General features: G+C 33.0%; 1 protein-coding gene and 2 long non-coding RNA genes across 10 annotated transcripts; 2 read left to right on the forward strand and 1 right to left on the reverse strand.

Annotated features, from left to right (window-relative positions):
- The first annotated feature begins 1197 nt into the window (after positions 1-1197).
- On the forward strand, positions 1198-2356 carry LOC116801935. 3 transcript variants are annotated; one of them, XR_004362307.1, is made up of 3 exons: positions 1198-1525; positions 1870-1946; positions 2009-2356. It is a non-coding gene; the product is annotated as an uncharacterized LOC116801935 (long non-coding RNA). The 3 variants fall into 3 exon arrangements; XR_004362306.1 differs by having other exon boundaries at positions 1225-1946; positions 2009-2115; positions 2180-2356; XR_004362305.1 differs by having other exon boundaries at positions 1226-1946.
- Positions 2357-3476: 1120 nt separating this feature from the next.
- LOC116801928 lies at positions 3477-6008 on the forward strand. The gene is made up of 3 exons (XR_004362289.1): positions 3477-4553; positions 4677-5878; positions 5946-6008. It is a non-coding gene; the product is annotated as an uncharacterized LOC116801928 (long non-coding RNA).
- Positions 6009-6470: 462 nt separating this feature from the next.
- LOC6620288 (ATP-binding cassette sub-family D member) lies at positions 6471-15501 on the reverse strand. Of its 6 annotated transcripts, XM_032723939.1 has the most exons (11): positions 14983-15329; positions 14814-14920; positions 14679-14749; positions 10487-11157; positions 10334-10432; positions 10139-10278; positions 9906-10078; positions 7735-8597; positions 7584-7673; positions 7256-7381; positions 6471-7195 (listed from the first exon to the last, which is right to left on the reverse strand). In XM_032723939.1, exons 4-11 carry the CDS (start codon positions 11086-11088, stop codon positions 7096-7098), a joined length of 2193 nt encoding a protein of 730 aa, XP_032579830.1. In that variant the 5' UTR covers positions 11089-11157; positions 14679-14749; positions 14814-14920; positions 14983-15329; the 3' UTR covers positions 6471-7095. The 6 variants fall into 6 exon arrangements, with proteins under 6 accessions (XP_032579830.1, XP_032579832.1, XP_032579831.1 ...); XM_032723941.1 differs by lacking the exons at positions 14679-14749; positions 14814-14920; positions 14983-15329 and adding an exon at positions 15404-15501; XM_032723940.1 differs by lacking the exons at positions 14679-14749; positions 14814-14920 and having other exon boundaries at positions 15092-15329.
- Between the last annotated feature and the right edge of the window lie 1081 nt (positions 15502-16582).

Here is a 16582-nt window from a genome sequence, read left to right on the forward strand (position 1 = left end):
CAATAGTTGTAAGTGGTTGGTTTGTTGCTTGGCAATCACCGAGTTGATTTCCTGGTATTCCAACAACTCCTATTATCCAAAGGAGTTTAAATTTGGTATTGAATTTTTGTAGTATGTTGCGAGCCTAAGATGTGTAGTGATCGCTGTTGTTTAGATTTTTAATTGCTTCAAATGCGGAAAGTGAGTCTGAACATATGCAGAATTTTCCTCTTTTATTTTCGTGAGTTTCTACGGCCTCTATAATGGCTATAAGCTCTGCTCGGCTTTGCATTTTTCTATTATTCGGTCTTCTGCTTGTGCCTTTTAGAGGATGTTTTCGGTTGAAGTTGTTCTGAAAGCACCAAGAGAGATCCTGAAGGATGTGTTGATCATCATTTAGTTTTCTTAGTGTTGATTTTGCGAAAAACCATAGACAGTCGATAGATATAGATTTAATATTGCCACACTTTATCTTTGTGTGTTCAAATTAATATATATAAAAGTACACAGCTGTAAAAAACACGATTTTTCATAAACTATCGATCATTGTCATGGCCTAGTTCCATTATCAAATGGTTTTGCAACAGATGTGATACTGAAAGTTTTTAATCGTTTGTACATGTGTTTTTGGCAGCACTTATTTTTATAATAAAAACAATAATAGTATTCGAATAATATTCGGAATATCATTTCGTGCTCCTTCTTACTTTTTCAATTATTTTTTTTATTTTGCAGAAACGAAAAATTATATGTACAAATTTTTGTTGTTAGGTTTGCCAATATTTGTGTCACAACTAGATGCTCAAAACTCAAATTTCAAAGAATGCAAAATAATATATATAATATATATAATAATATATATATATATATATATAAAAATTGCATCAAAATTTATTAAATGTGTGAGGCAGATGAAGATATGCCAAACAAAATAGTTGTTATTTAGGATCTTTAGGTATTACTGATATCGACATGTTCTTCCAAATGTATAATTTATACTGTTCCGAGAATCGATTTCTGTTCTGATGCTGATAAAATATAGGATAACTAGATAAACTGAATCCTGGAATAAACGATATCTTTCCTTCTCATTATTCTTAACGATCTAGGTTGCTTTATTGACACTTTTCGCTGTTCCATATTGGTATAACATAAGTGAAGGAAGCCATCCCTAAATGTGTACTGACACGACATTTCGTAAGATAATTTTAAGAAGAACTTGTGTCGCTCCCTCTTTTTGCTTTTAAAAATAATTAAAGGGGGCCCACGTATTAAAATTTTCACCGTTCCACAATTGTTACTAAGCATGCGACGCTATCTTCACGCACTTAGCCACACATAACAAAATGTTGGTTGGAAAAGTTCGTGACATTACTAAGTTACTTTTCTATATGTAAATATAATCCGAAGCTACGAAACCTGCCTTTCTCAACTAATAAGTAGTGCATCTATTACTTTATCTATATATATTTTTTTCTAAAACATCGAAAACCGTCGTAAAATGTTATTGATTATATGGACGATTAATGGCAAAACGTACATGTTTGTATGTACCGATAAAAAAGTACCGCTATTTTATTTTATAACAACGCTCAAAGCAGTCCATACTTCACACATACTACCTGTGCACGTAGATATGGCTACGTACATACTTTTACTGAAAACAATAAGCTTTAAGCTCTTGTGCAGTTCGGTCATAACATTAGATTTTTACTTGCCTGGCACTATCCTTCGGGGAAAACAGGTTACTCTAACAGTACAAATCGTCTATAAAAAACATTGCCGTCAAGCAGTCATGCATAGTTTATTTTCCTGAAGCACAACGGAATCTTTCCAAAAAAATATGGTGCAAGTAGTAGTACGTTCATGTGTATTTTTATCAATCTTTAGGAAAACAATGATTCACGAAATCCAACTGTGTATTGTTCTTCTGTACACATACAAACCTGGACATCTAATACACATATGTATGTATATAAAAAATGTCGTATGCTTATACTTTCAACGAATATGTTTTGTAAAATTTAAGGATCGCTGCAGTGTTATTCAAAGTAACATTGAAATGTCAACAAAGGGATTGAAATGTTATAAATTATATCCTCCATACGCTCGTAAGAGCGATAGCTGTCTTCAATCGTATGTCCTATAACATTTACATTTATGTACATATGTATATATGTATATCTCGACCGTTATATAGGTCGCTAACCATAGCAACTGCAATTTCATCAATTGTCGGCGAAATATATTACCCCGCATGCCTTCCAAATGGTAATTTGATTGTGTTAAAACGGTACTCATACCCGAAATTTTTCGGTACTTCATCTGCTCGATGTGGTTATACTGCCAGTAAAACATACGTTTTTTGCTGTTTTTATTATTATACATGTTGCTCGTAGAGTAAGAGGGTATACTAGATTCGTTGAAAAGTATGTAACAGCAGGAAGCTTTTCCGTCTGTATAAAGTATATAGCCAAAGACACTAGAATAACAAGATGCGTAACGCCATACAAATTTTTGGCACGCGATTTTTTGGCCGTGGCTCTAGAGGTGGCTCCAGGCTCTCTTGAGTTTTTGTTCGAGAGAGAAAGAGCAGAGAGCGCTACAGCTCTTTTCTACGCATATAGTGATAGCAGACAACTGTAGGTGTGCACATGTATGGTCATGCATTGTAAATTTGACAAAATATGCCCTTCACCTTAGAAGTTCGTTGACTGTAAATCTATATTATTTTTTATCAATTGGCACCATGCGAAAAATTCTTGTTTTGCATTGCCTCAACGTTATTATTATTTAAATAAAGCTTAGAAATAGTAATAGACGAATCTATGTACATCACAAAATAAATTTCGAAAATGACTTTATATTAGAATACTTGTCATTAGGGTATTCAGCTTGCGGCGTGAGAAAAATTAATAAGGCAATGATTGTTGAGTGCTTGTGTCCGCACTTCGTGCCTGACGATATGACTTTTGCAACGAACTGTTTTCATATTTTTATTTATTTTATTAATTTTTATTTTCTAATACGTATTATTATTTTTTATGAAATATTATTATGAAATATTATTATTTTTATTATTTATTAATAAAATTATTATTTTTTTATGAAATTAAATGAAATAATAATAAATAATGAAATTGTTGAGCATTAGTGCACAAATAAAAGTATTTTTTTCAACATAAATTTTCAACATAATTATAAATATGTAAGCGGTATTCGAGCGGCGATTTTAACAAACGAATTTAAAAAACTTTAAAATCAGTCAGGGAATTTTTATTTTATTTCATCATATTGCTACGAAATTGGCCACAACTCCTAATATGTAAATTCGTTTCTTCGATCAGAATTGATTTGGGCCCGAAAATCGTCTTCTAGCACAACACGCACACATATACGCGTTCTCGTCTCTTGTTTTTACTCACACAAGCAAGCAAATGCTATTTTTACATTTCTTACGCTCTCAGCGTGAGCGAGCGGAAAGAGAGCAAATTTGGCCTTCACCAAAAAAGTGGCTGCATAGTGCCAAACGAATGTATGGCCGTTACGCATCTTGTTATTCTAGTGTCTTTGATATAGCCATGTCTGCCTGTCCGTATGATCGTCGAGATCTAAGGAACTATAAAAGCAAGAAGGTGGAGATTAAGCATACAGATTCCAGAGGCAAAGACGCAGCGCACGCCCTCTCTAACGCCCACAAACCGCACAAAATTACCTCGCCCACAAGGGCGTCGCCTGGTCAGCAGCCAGGGGGCAATTAGTAGACTTCATCTTCCAACACTGGAAACTCTTAGTGAATGTACCTATCAAAACAGCTTATGTATGGGAAGCAGATCGATAGAATTTGAGGCAGATTTACTAAGAGAATAACAACAGTACATAGTGTAGATAAACAACGGGAAGTTACGTGATAGGCAGCAAATTATGAAATTTCTTGAACATTCCTTTTAGGTCCAGGTGGCAGCTGCCCTACCCTGGCGACACCTTTGCACGTCCACACTTCTGAACCATTTTTCGAAATTTTTTCATAATTTAATTAGTCTTGTAAATTTTTATGGCACAAAACTGCCCCGCCCACATTTCTGAACCATGTTTTAAAATTTTTTCATAAATTTGTTAGTCTTGTAATTTTTATCCATTTGCTAAAAATCTTTTTGCAAAACACCTAAAACGCCGCACTTTTAATCAATTTAGATTTTTTTTTCGTATTTATTACACAATATCTATCGATATCCCAGAAAAATGCTGAAATTTCGTGTTGGCATTCACGTGTCATAAAATATACAATATATATACATTTTTTTTACTGGCAGACCAAAGACAATGTAATAATTCTAGTGTCTTTGGCCAGACTCTATATTTTTGGTCGCCATAGTAAGAAAGGCAAGCAGAATTTCAAGAAACGGTACTTACGAAACTCAAATGATGAAAAGGATAGAAACAGGTAGAGTAGGACGATGCGATGTTGTTGGTTTTGAACGTTTCTATTCAGTTGCATTTTCAATTTTAAATCGTCAAGTTCGTCAGTGTGTTCTGAGAAATTTAGCGACGTCTTTGCGGTTTGTATCTTGCAAGTAAGTAGCACATAAATAATAATATTTAATTCGAATTTAATTATGCTTTTTTATGTTATGTTTCGTTTCTTTTCTATTTTTGTTTCTTTTTCTCCCTTATTTCATTTTAACAATATTAAACAGGTATGTATTTATTTATATATATATTTATATTTCCTTCTTTGCATCTAATTATTATTTTTTTATGTTACTATTATTTAGTATTCCCAATACAGTTGTACAGCTTGTTGTCTTGCAGACAGATAGTCTTTCGTCTATCAGGGTATACATAGATAAACATAATAAATCAACACAGCTACTGATACTGAAATTTATGGACTTATAATTAAGTAAAATAAAAAATGCAATATTTCTTAAACTGGGACTTTGTTATATACTTTGGGAACACTTTAGGTACATATGACAACCAAAACCCTTTCAGGAAATTCTTACAAAGGCATTTCAGGGAATGCACCCAAACGGATTTTAGGGAATTACGAAGCATTAAGTAAAGTTACCATATCCTTAATGTTGCAGTACTTCCACTCGAGAAAGAATTATTTTGAAAGGACTTCCGGAGTACTTCCACTTCCGTCTGCGGCAGCTCTCTTATACGTATACATTGACAACTGCATGTGTGTACACACGTATGCTCATGCATTGTAAATTTGATCTAAAATTCTTTTCACTTTACAAGTTCTTATTTGAAACTTTTGATCAATTGGCACCATGTAAAATATTCTCGTTTTGCATTGCCTTAACATGATAATGAAAGAATATAGCATAGAAATAGAAATAGCGGAATCTACCCTGCATTACCGTCCACCGATGAGTCACCGCTCAAAAGCGATAAAGATCGCTTAATGACCGCACAATTTGTATGAAATCAGCGATGATTTTAACCTAGGCAGTCACAGCTATGAAAAAATTCGCACAAACACAGCTGAAAGAGCGCAAAATTATCGTTTTAAATCCCCGTTTTTTAGGCGCTTTTCAAACGCATTCATCGGTGTATTCTTCGCTTTTTTACCGCTGTTTATTCAGTTAATCCCAACTCCTTCTAAAGTGATAAATTTGTTTTAATTTGGCTTATTAATTAAATAAATATAAAATACCAGAGTCTGGGGCGTCTTGTTGTTCTTTGGAGTTAGGCCCACATTCTTTTTGGAAGAATGGGTCCACATGTCCGATTAACTTTAAAGTAAAATATGTTATTTATAGCATGTACAAAAATGTATTACGAAAAATTATATATTCTGCGATTCGCATTGAATTTTTATGAGAGATCGCGCACGAGAGTCGGAAGAGCGTTGGCTCTGCAGCTGAAACAGTTGTGGAACTGCAGGGTATGTACATAATATCAAATAAAACATTTCATAAATACAGTCATTTATGGATTAATTTTCATTGCAGTATTCAGCCTTCGACGTTTGAAAAACCGTGCCTGAAGAAATAAATTTTTCAATAAACATTTCACATATTTGTATTTGTTTTATAAATTTTAACTTTGTACTATGTGTTTTTATTATTTTAATGAAATATATTTTTTAGAATGGATTTTCTTTTTTTTAGAAATCTTATGTTTTAAATTACAAAAGTTATAATTTGAACTTTATTTAAATAATGATTAACTTAATTTTAATTCTGTAAATTGATTACACATTATTAATTATAAACATAAATATAAATATGTAAATGGTAGTTAATTAATTTAAATACTTCTTTCAAATGAAATAAAAAAATAAATACTTCTTTAGTCAAGGCATAAGTTTTTAAATATTGTAGTAGATCAAAATTAATTTCGGCCCGAAAATCGTCTTCTAGCATAAATACGCTCGCATACACAGTCGATTATTGACTTAACACTTACAAGCAAGTGCATTATATTTTTAGATTTTTACTCTCCCAATTTTATGGCCGTTATTATTACATTATTCTTATGTCTTTGGTTAGGTCAACTTCCATTTTGATTCGATCATGGATTTATATTATATAGTCGAAAACGCAGGGTATGTTTTCAGGTCTTCACTATGCGGAACGCTCTTGGCAGTGGTAGTCGTAACCAACGATAAGTTAATACATATGGGACCTGCCATGTATACCCGAATCATTATCATACTACTTTAACTCGTCTGACTTTAGCTAAAATTAAAACGCATCGACACTAGCAATTTTATTTATGTGTACCTTTTATTTCAATTTACTGCAATTAAAAATAAAGTTGGAATATCTGGTCAAATATAAATTAAAAGGGCAATGTTGCACAAAACATTTAGTATACTCGTTCAAATTAAAATTTTAAGACTTTTTGATATTGCTCACACCAATGCATAAAAAAATATTTTTAGTAATGTTTAAATAAATTTTGAACATAAAATATAAGCAGTTTAAATTATATATATATGATTTTAAAAGCCTGACGATTTGTGGAATTTGTATTTTTATGAAAGCTAATAAATCGGAAGACTGTATTCTATTACTGTTGTGTACACGATCTTGATAAGTACTTTTATGTCAAAACTGCACGGGTATAAAAACTTCAGTTTCCCAAAACAAGTTTGTACTACGAAAGAAATTGTCCTTTTTGTTCTTCATCAGCATTCATTTTTCTAAACTGCCAGCTTCCCAGACCGTCAAACTCCAATATATGTGTGTGATATTTCCTAAAATGGTACGAATTTTAATAAGTTTAGTGAACCTTTTCTCCTATAGTGTCATCTTACCACAAAGTAGGCCTGTGTGTTATGGTTAACAAAGTAATTCCCATTCCTTTAGCAATTTCATAAATCGAGCTTTCAACATCTATAGATACAGCACTGGTGCATTCATCAAGAAGGGCATAGCGCGGTCTAACCGGAAGAATTAAGAGATATCTAGAGGTCATTATATCTTATAACCATTAATATTAACTTAATAATATTTTATTATATTTTAATATATTATTATATTTTAAGAGATATTAGTGGGCTTAATGGTATTCAAAATAAAAGAGAAAGACTTGTAAGATATTGGTAGAAACGGGCTACTACAACGTTGTTATAAAATTCATACCTATGATAAAACAATCGGGCTATCGCCATTCGTTGTTTTTCACCTCCGGATAATATATCTTTCCAATCACGAACAACGTCAAAGCTATCCCTGAAAATAAGAATGGAATTTTACATTACTTACTCCTTAAAATTAGCTAAATATTATTTACCTTTGAGCGATGTGTTCAAGGCTGACCATTTTCAAAATGGATCTTAGCTCGTTTTCAGTTATATGCTTGCGTTTCATATCTTCCCTCGTGTCAGGGTATATAATTTGATCACACAGGCTCCCGATTGACATATATGGACGTTGGGGAATGTAAAACATACATGGGACGTCTTTCACAGGCCTTGGTATTTGCAACTCCCCTGCGTATATAGGCCAAAGTCCACTTAGTATTCTAAACAAGCTCGATTTTCCGCATCCATTTGGCCCAGTTATTAACAAGTGCACACCAGGCTCTATGCACAATGTAAGTTTTGGTACAACTATATCACAATTGGGTGTCACCACTGGCACTGAACGAAGGTTTATTGACATATTTTTCGGATCATCTGAATAGATTATGCGACCCTTTGCTATTGGTTTTCCATTACGAAACTCAATAATACCGTTCGACTGATTGGATTCCATTACACTTGTCTTGCAATAAACTCCCAGAGCAGTTTCCTCAAAGACAACCATCATACCAGCCACCCTAAATGTGTAGCCAGCAAGCGACACGATTTCCTTGTAAGAAGACATTAATCGCTCAATCGCGTCTGCTGCGGAAATTAGTAAATTTCTAGCAGTGGTTAGATATTGCGTGCGTTCGCTAACTCGGGATTCCGATATGGCCGTGTTGGCAACGGTTCCAAGTCCTACGTCACTGCCCGTCAAAATTGGAAGTGATACCATAATCATTCCAGTACCCGACCAAACGTATTTCATAAAAAATTGTTCAAGCATTATAAACCAAAGTTTTTGGTTAAAAATTGTAGTCATTTGGTTTACCAGGCGGTTGTATGCATGCCTTAGTTGCTGCATTTCCACCTAAAAGATTACAAAAATTAATAACATATGTATGCTTGTGCATGTATATATACGCCACACAGAAAGTCCAAATGAAGTCTTTTGTTTCAAGGCAAAACTATAATAGCTAAAATAGCTAAATAGTTCACATCGAAACTTTTTAAAATATATTTATATATATTACTAGTAAAGAAGGTGTCACTTGTATATGGTTCACGTGCCAATCGATCCGACCATTGGACAATCCGTCTGACTGTATGATCGCGGACATATCAGAGGTAGATGTTTCAGATTTAGTGACGCCATTTGTTTCAGAACCATGTCACGACAATAAACCGCCCGGAACTGCCAATGCCATTACCGTTAAAAATTGTTTTTATACCCGTTACTCGTAGAGTAAATGGCTATACTAGAATCGTTGAAAAGTATATAACACGCAGAAGGAAGCGTTTCCGACTGTATATATAAGTGAGTAAGTATATATATTCCTGATCAGGATCAATAGCCGGAACTGTCACTCTAACGCCCACAAGCCGCACAATACTGCCATGCCCACACTTTTGAAAAATGTGTTGATATTTTTTTAAAATTTTTATTAGTTTTGTAAATTTCTATCGATTTGCTAAAAAAAACTTTTTGCGTCCCCAATATATATCGATATCCCAGAAAAATGATGTTATTTCGCGTTCACACTAGCTGAGTAACGGGATTCTGATAGCCAGGGAACTCGAATATAGCATTCTCTCTTGTTTTTATTGTATAATTGTATTGCTAATTTTGTACAAAATAATTTTTGTGCTAAAATGTACAAAATGAAAGTACCCACTTCTGATTATATTCCTTTGAGTTTAAATGTTTCGTTTTAATATTATTTATAATATAATATTTTTAATATTTCGTACAATACCTCTTCCATTTCCGGTACATAAGTTTAAAAATGCTAAAGTTAAAATACGCGCGCATACCTAACTTCATTTACTATGGCAATCCAAAATATTTATTAAGCGCCTCTAGTGACGTAATTAAAAATTTATTAACTTTATACGGTCGTTAACGCTTCCATCTGTTGCTGTTCTGCTTTCCTGATACACCCTTTTAAAGGAATTAACATATTCCGTTATCAAGTATAGTTTATATGCAACTATATCAAAATCTGGCATAGGAAGGATATACGTTTTATTTAATGTAGGGGGAGTCCATTACTTTTAGGTTAAAAAGTAATGCATACATTAAGTATGCACACTAATAGTTGGCAAATAAATATGTTGAATTATTGAAAAAATGAACATTTTAAACTTTGTTTCAGGGTCTAGAGAAATTTAAACTCACCTTATGGCCTCCGTAAAAAGCAATTTCTTCCGCGTTTGTTATTATGCGGGAGTGTATATGTCTTAAATACCCATATCTATTTGCCTCTTCCGATACCAGCTGTCCAAACTTCGGGGAAACTATTCTCAATATATGGGCTGTAAGGGCAATAACACCGATTGATAAGGCTGGTCCTAAATATCGGAATAAAGTAGTTAGATATGCATTTCAAATAAAAGAGAAATTTAATTAACCAGTTATAATGTTAGCTTTCATTTTTCTAGAAGATCTCATTAGTGCCAAGCCGATAAGCATCAGATCGAAGCATGGTTTAGTCAGGCTACTATACAAATGAGCTACAGAATTTGCGAACACAGAAATATCTTCCGTAAGTCTATAAGAAAGATGACCTTATTAAATATTTTTTAACTTTTGAATCAATAACTTACCTATGATCCGCGTTTTCAATGCGTCCGTCCAAATTTGATACCCTGTAGTAATTTTGGTTTTTAAAATAGAGCCGATATGAGTGACGCACAAGCCGAGTTCTAAATCAAAAATGTAATCTTTATATTGTCTTAGTAGTGAAATTTTTTATTTACCGAAACGCCAGAGACAGTTTACTTTCGAGAAACCGTATCATAGAATTAACGAAAGTAGCAGGGATAGCAATTCCGAACCATTTGAGCAACACTAGGGCAAATTGCTTAATATCCTTTCGAACTATAAATTTAACAAGAGCTCCCTCCAATGCGGCAACATAAATACTAAGAAATGTTCGAGAAATCAAGCAAAAAGTATGAACGCTTAGTAATCCTGTTTCATAGCAGAACGCCTGAGGAATCATTATGTTGGCCAACATTTGCAAATGTTTTAAAAACTCCTTATTTAGACCAGGCTCAACTAAATTATTTGTAGTTTTTTTTTTAAGCTGCTGTGCAACCAATAACTTTTCGGCCTCTGCAAGCTTGAAATCCTCTTCTGAGCTATCTCTTTTCGATGGTGATAGTTGGTCATTGGTTTTTCCTTTTTGGGTCCGTACACTACACGTAGTATTTACGTTTCTTACGTAAGGGATAGTAACTTTAATGGTAAGTGCTAGTATAGCACTAGTTACTAGAGCATAGCTAAAAGCGTGTTTCGTAAAGCCATTATGTTCACATTTTTTTGCAATCCGGTCAACATATTTTGATAAAACACTCATTGTTGACAGTATAATGGTACTTTGACGTTTGGATTTATCGTTGAGCAAAACAGTTTATGGAAAATCGAACTGAAAATTATAAATAATATATTAAATTAAATATTTTTCAAGCTTGTGGCGCAGTCTGCCATTTTGTTTTTTGCATATGCACAGAAATTGAGAAGTAATGAGCGTATTTAGTAGAAGAATATGAGCTACAAATTAAACAAAGCAAAATAGGTTGCCATGATCTGGTTAAAAAAATGATTAATACGTATAAAATATAATTAAGAGAAAGGTTTCAAACAAATGGTTAAAAATGGCACAGCCTAGATAGTAAAAAAAAACCTAAGCCGTAATACCTCCCTCTAAATTTAAAACGAAAAAATAACTTCAATTATTTTACAGGCCGCAGAAATAAAGTCCGTATTCGACGCGCTCTTATATTAAACTAGTTAATCGCACCTTAAAAATAATTTTCTCATTGGAAACAAGTATAAATTGATAAGTTCCCAAAACCATTGATAAGAACCACTCTTTTTTGTCCCTATGGGTATCTAAAATAGTTTTCATAGCAAGACTTTAAGTTTATAATTCTTTTAAATATTTTAATTTAAAAAAAATTACAACAAAAAAACATAAATTCTTATCCCCGTACATATTTAAAAACAGCAAGGCAAACTTTTAAATAAAAACTCAATGACACGTAATAGACTTTTTAATCTAAATCGGTTTAAGCGGATTAGATTAGTAATACAGTTAAGCACAAGGCACCTTGTGACGACCCAAACGAATTGAGAATATAAATTAATTATTGACAGCAATAATTGACAAAAAAATGTAAATGTATATTTACCGCCTGTAGAGTACAGTAGCTAAACAGTTACTTGTGAATGAAATAACAAGACTCAATTCTTTAGTAAAAAATTTTAAACATTACAAAATATATAATTGTCCAGGGAAGAAAAGAATATCATTACAAATAACTTTACTGTAACTATCTACGAAATTCATCCATTAATTATATATTGCGAATATATCGATAGGTCCATTGAGAACGTTAAAAAAATTAACATTAAAAAAAACTTACCCTCATAGAAGAGTACTGCCTAAAAACGCACACTGTTGACTAAAATTTGAGGTCATTTGATCTTGCCTAAAGGTTGCAGGATATACATCCATGAATACCCTACCCTACCTATACATACATGAAAAAAATACCCTATGAACTAAAATTATGGCTAGACCGAATGCGCTGTTGACTCAAGAAGGTAAGTCCCTTGGATGTTAGATATATTTTAGCGAGTTTGGTTCACGCAACTAAGAATATAATAAAAATTGGAGTTTATTAACACCTCCCATTTAAGATTTGCAAATGCAGGACGATGTTTCATCCACCCGTGCGTGTCAAAAAAAACAAACACACTTACGATAGTTCTTGTGTAAATTTATATAAGAATTCTAAGCAGAAAATTTAGTTTCGAGCCGTAAAAAATTCGAAAAAAATTAAAATAATTGGTACAATTATTTTTAAATAAACGGGATTTTGCAGATTTTCTTTTCAAAGTTATAAAAAGATTATTTAAATAAATTCTTATCGAAGGATAAAAGCAAATGAAAATACCTAAAAACGCAAATAACTCTTCAAAAAGAAAGATAAGGCAATAAATTTGATAAAATGTCTTTGAATAAGTGAAACATGAAAATAAAGCACCTTTGATAACTCTTACTGATTAACTCATACCAACACTGCCAAAATAAAACACCTAAAGTACATAGAATAATGATAAGTTAGCGGAAGAGGACTTTGAAACTACGTTATCGTTTTATTGACTGTAAATAAGGGATCGTTCCATAACAATTCATACTCTCAAGACAATACCACTGCGAACGGCAGTCCACGTAGTGATAAGTATGCAACAGGCAGATGGAACCGTCTCCACACGTTTGAAATTGTTGGATATTTTTTCATAATTTTATTAGTCTTATAAAATTTTTATCTATTTATTTGCCAAAAACGTCCAAGTCCACACTAATGCTATAAAACCTCCGAAAACTGCTACGGCCACACTTTTGAGAAATGATTTAATATTTTTTGGATTAACATTAATTTTTTCCCCAATTTCTACCGATATCCCTTAAAAATGTTGAAAATTGTCGGTCATACTTGGACTAGATGATAGTCGGGGGGATAGTCGGAGTCGATAATAGCGTTCTCTCTTGTTTTGATTTAAAAAAAAAATATAACAATACAAAACCACATACACAAATACCTTTTTAGATATAAATGCCATGGAAACCAGCAGTTAAATAGGGGGATATCAAAAACAATTCGCTAGTGAGTTATATGTATTTTCAGCATTACCTTTTCGGACTGTTTCGGACTGCGTTTTCGACTGTATAAGGTATATATATTCCTCATGATCAGGATCAATAGCCGAATCGATCTAGGCTTGTCCGTCTCGATCTCAGGAACTATAAAAGCAAGAAGGTTGAGATTCAGCATACAGATTCTAGAGATAAACACGCAGCGCAAGTTTATTGAATCATGTTGCCACGCCCACTCTAACTTCCCAAAAACCGCCCAAAAGTGCGACGCCCAAATTTTTGAAAATTTTGTCATATTAGTCTTGTAATTTTTTTTTATCGATTTTGAAAAAAACTTTTTGCCCCGTCCCCAATATCTATCGATACCCAGAAAAATAATTAAATTTCGCGACTTCCACAGATAAACTGTTGAATAGCAAACTTGTAGCATTGAAGAAAATATCGCAGAAATATTTGTCAGATTTAAAGAACCCCGGGGACAGAAACTTAGAAAAGAGACTATTCAGCTTGGCTTCATCGAATCTATTTATACAGCCTATAAGTAGCGTACACGGGACAAACGCGAGGGTTTTAGATTGGTAACCATACATCTCAATCTAAATTTTATTCGCCAAGTGTAACAATTCAACAAGAGGGTGCTATAGTCGAGTATTCCGACTTTGAGATACCCGTTACTCAGCTAATGTGAATGCGAAGGCTAAATATCATAATTTTTCTGGGACATTGATATATATTATGGAATAAAATCAGAAAAAATTTTAAAATTGCTCTAAAGTGGGCGTGACCGGTTTGGCGGTTTAGAGCGTTAGTGTGGGCGTGGCAAAATGTTTTTTTGCCAAATCGATAGAAATTTAGAAGATAAATATGACAAAATTTTCAAAAATGTGGGCGTCGCACTTTTGGGCGGTTTTTGGGAAGTTATAGTGGGTGTGGCAACATGATTCAATAAACTTGCGCTGCGTGTTTATCTCTAGAATCTGTTCGCTGAATCTCAACCTTCTTGCTTCTATAGTTCCTGAGATCGAGACGGACAGACGGACATGGCTAGATCGATTCGGCTTTGATCCTGATCAGGGATATATATACTTTATACAGTCGGAAACGCTTTCTTCTGCTGTTACATTCTTTTCAACGAATCTAGTATACCCTCTTACTCTACGAGCAACATGTATAATAATAAAAACAGCAAAAAACGTATGTTTTACTGGCAGTATAACCACATCGAGCAGATGAAGTACCGAAAAATTTCGGGTATGAGTACCGTTTTAACACAATCAAATTACCATTTGGAAGGCATGCGGGGTAATATATTTCGCCGACAATTGATGAAATTGCAGTTGCTATGGTTAGCGACCTATATAACGGTCGAGATATACATATATACATATGTACATAAATGTAAATGTTATAGGACATACGATTGAAGACAGCTATCGCTCTTACGAGCGTATGGAGGATATAATTTATAACATTTCAATCCCTTTGTTGACATTTCAATGTTACTTTGAATAATACTGCAGCGATCCTTAAATTTTACAAAACATATTCGTTGAAAGTATAAGCATACGACATTTTTTATATACATACATATGTATATTAGATGTCCAGGTTTGTATGTGTACAGAAGAACAATACACAGTTGGATTTCGTGAATCATTGTTTTCCTAAAGATTGATAAAAATACACATGAACGTACTACTACTTGCACCATATTTTTTTGGAAAGATTCCGTTGTGCTTCAGGAAAATAAACTATGCATGACTGCTTGACGGCAATGTTTTTTATAGACGATTTGTACTGTTAGAGTAACCTGTTTTCCCCGAAGGATAGTGCCAGGCAAGTAAAAATCTAATGTTATGACCGAACTGCACAAGAGCTTAAAGCTTATTGTTTTCAGTAAAAGTATGTACGTAGCCATATCTACGTGCACAGGTAGTATGTGTGAAGTATGGACTGCTTTGAGCGTTGTTATAAAATAAAATAGCGGTACTTTTTTATCGGTACATACAAACATGTACGTTTTGCCATTAATCGTCCATATAATCAATAACATTTTACGACGGTTTTCGATGTTTTAGAAAAAAATATATATAGATAAAGTAATAGATGCACTACTCATTAGTTGAGAAAGGCAGGTTTCGTAGCTTCGGATTATATTTACATATAGAAAAGTAACTTAGTAATGTCACGAACTTTTCCAACCAACATTTTGTTATGTGTGGCTAAGTGCGTGAAGATAGCGTCGCATGCTTAGTAACAATTGTGGAACGGTGAAAATTTTAATACGTGGGCCCCCTTTAATTATTTTTAAAAGCAAAAAGAGGGAGCGACACAAGTTCTTCTTAAAATTATCTTACGAAATGTCGTGTCACATTTAGGGATGGCTTCCTTCACTTATGTTATACCAATATGGAACAGCGAAAAGTGTCAATAAAGCAACCTAGATCGTTAAGAATAATGAGAAGGAAAGATATCGTTTATTCCAGGATTCAGTTTATCTAGTTATCCTATATTTTATCAGCATCAGAACAGAAATCGATTCTCGGAACAGTATAAATTATACATTTGGAAGAACATGTCGATATCAGTAATACCTAAAGATCCTAAATAACAACTATTTTGTTTGGCATATCTTCATCTGCCTCACACATTTAATAAATTTTGATGCAATTTTTATATATATATATATATATATATATATACTTTTTCAATTATTTTTTTTATTTTGCAGAAACGAAAAATTATATGTACAAATTTTTGTTGTTAGGTTTCCCAATATTTGTGTCACAACTAGATGCTCAAAACTCAAATTTCAAAGAATGCAAAATAATATATATAATAATATATATATATATATATATATATATATTATTTTGCATTCTTTGAAATTTGAGTTTTGAGCATCTAGTTGTGACACAAATATTGGGAAACCTAACAACAAAAATTTGTACATATAATTTTTCGTTTCTGCAAAATAAAAAAAATAATTGAAAAAGTAAGAAGGAGCACGAAATGATATTCCGAATATTATTCGAATACTATTATTGTTTTTATTATAACAATAAGTGCTGCCAAAAACACATGTACAAACGATTAAAAACTTTCAGTATCACATCTGTTGCAAAACCATTTGATAATGGAACTAGGCCATGACAATGATCGATAGTTTATGAAAAATCGTGTTTTT

This window comes from Drosophila sechellia, chromosome 4 (assembly GCF_004382195.2).
Source record: "Drosophila sechellia strain sech25 chromosome 4, ASM438219v1, whole genome shotgun sequence".
NCBI classification, from domain to species: domain Eukaryota; kingdom Metazoa; phylum Arthropoda; class Insecta; order Diptera; family Drosophilidae; genus Drosophila; species Drosophila sechellia.

Excerpts from the sequence above, each read along its gene's own strand:
- LOC6620288 (XM_032723941.1), bottom strand. The coding sequence starts at position 11,088 with ATGAGTGTTTTATCAAAATATGTTGACCGGATTGCAAAAAAATGTGAA. Across the intron at positions 10,279-10,333 it reads ATTGAAAACGCGGATCATAG|ACTTACGGAAGATATTTCTG; the intron begins GTAAGTTATTGA and ends TCTTTCTTATAG. Across the intron at positions 7,674-7,734 it reads CTTGAACACATCGCTCAAAG|GGATAGCTTTGACGTTGTTC; the intron begins GTAAATAATATT and ends TCTTATTTTCAG.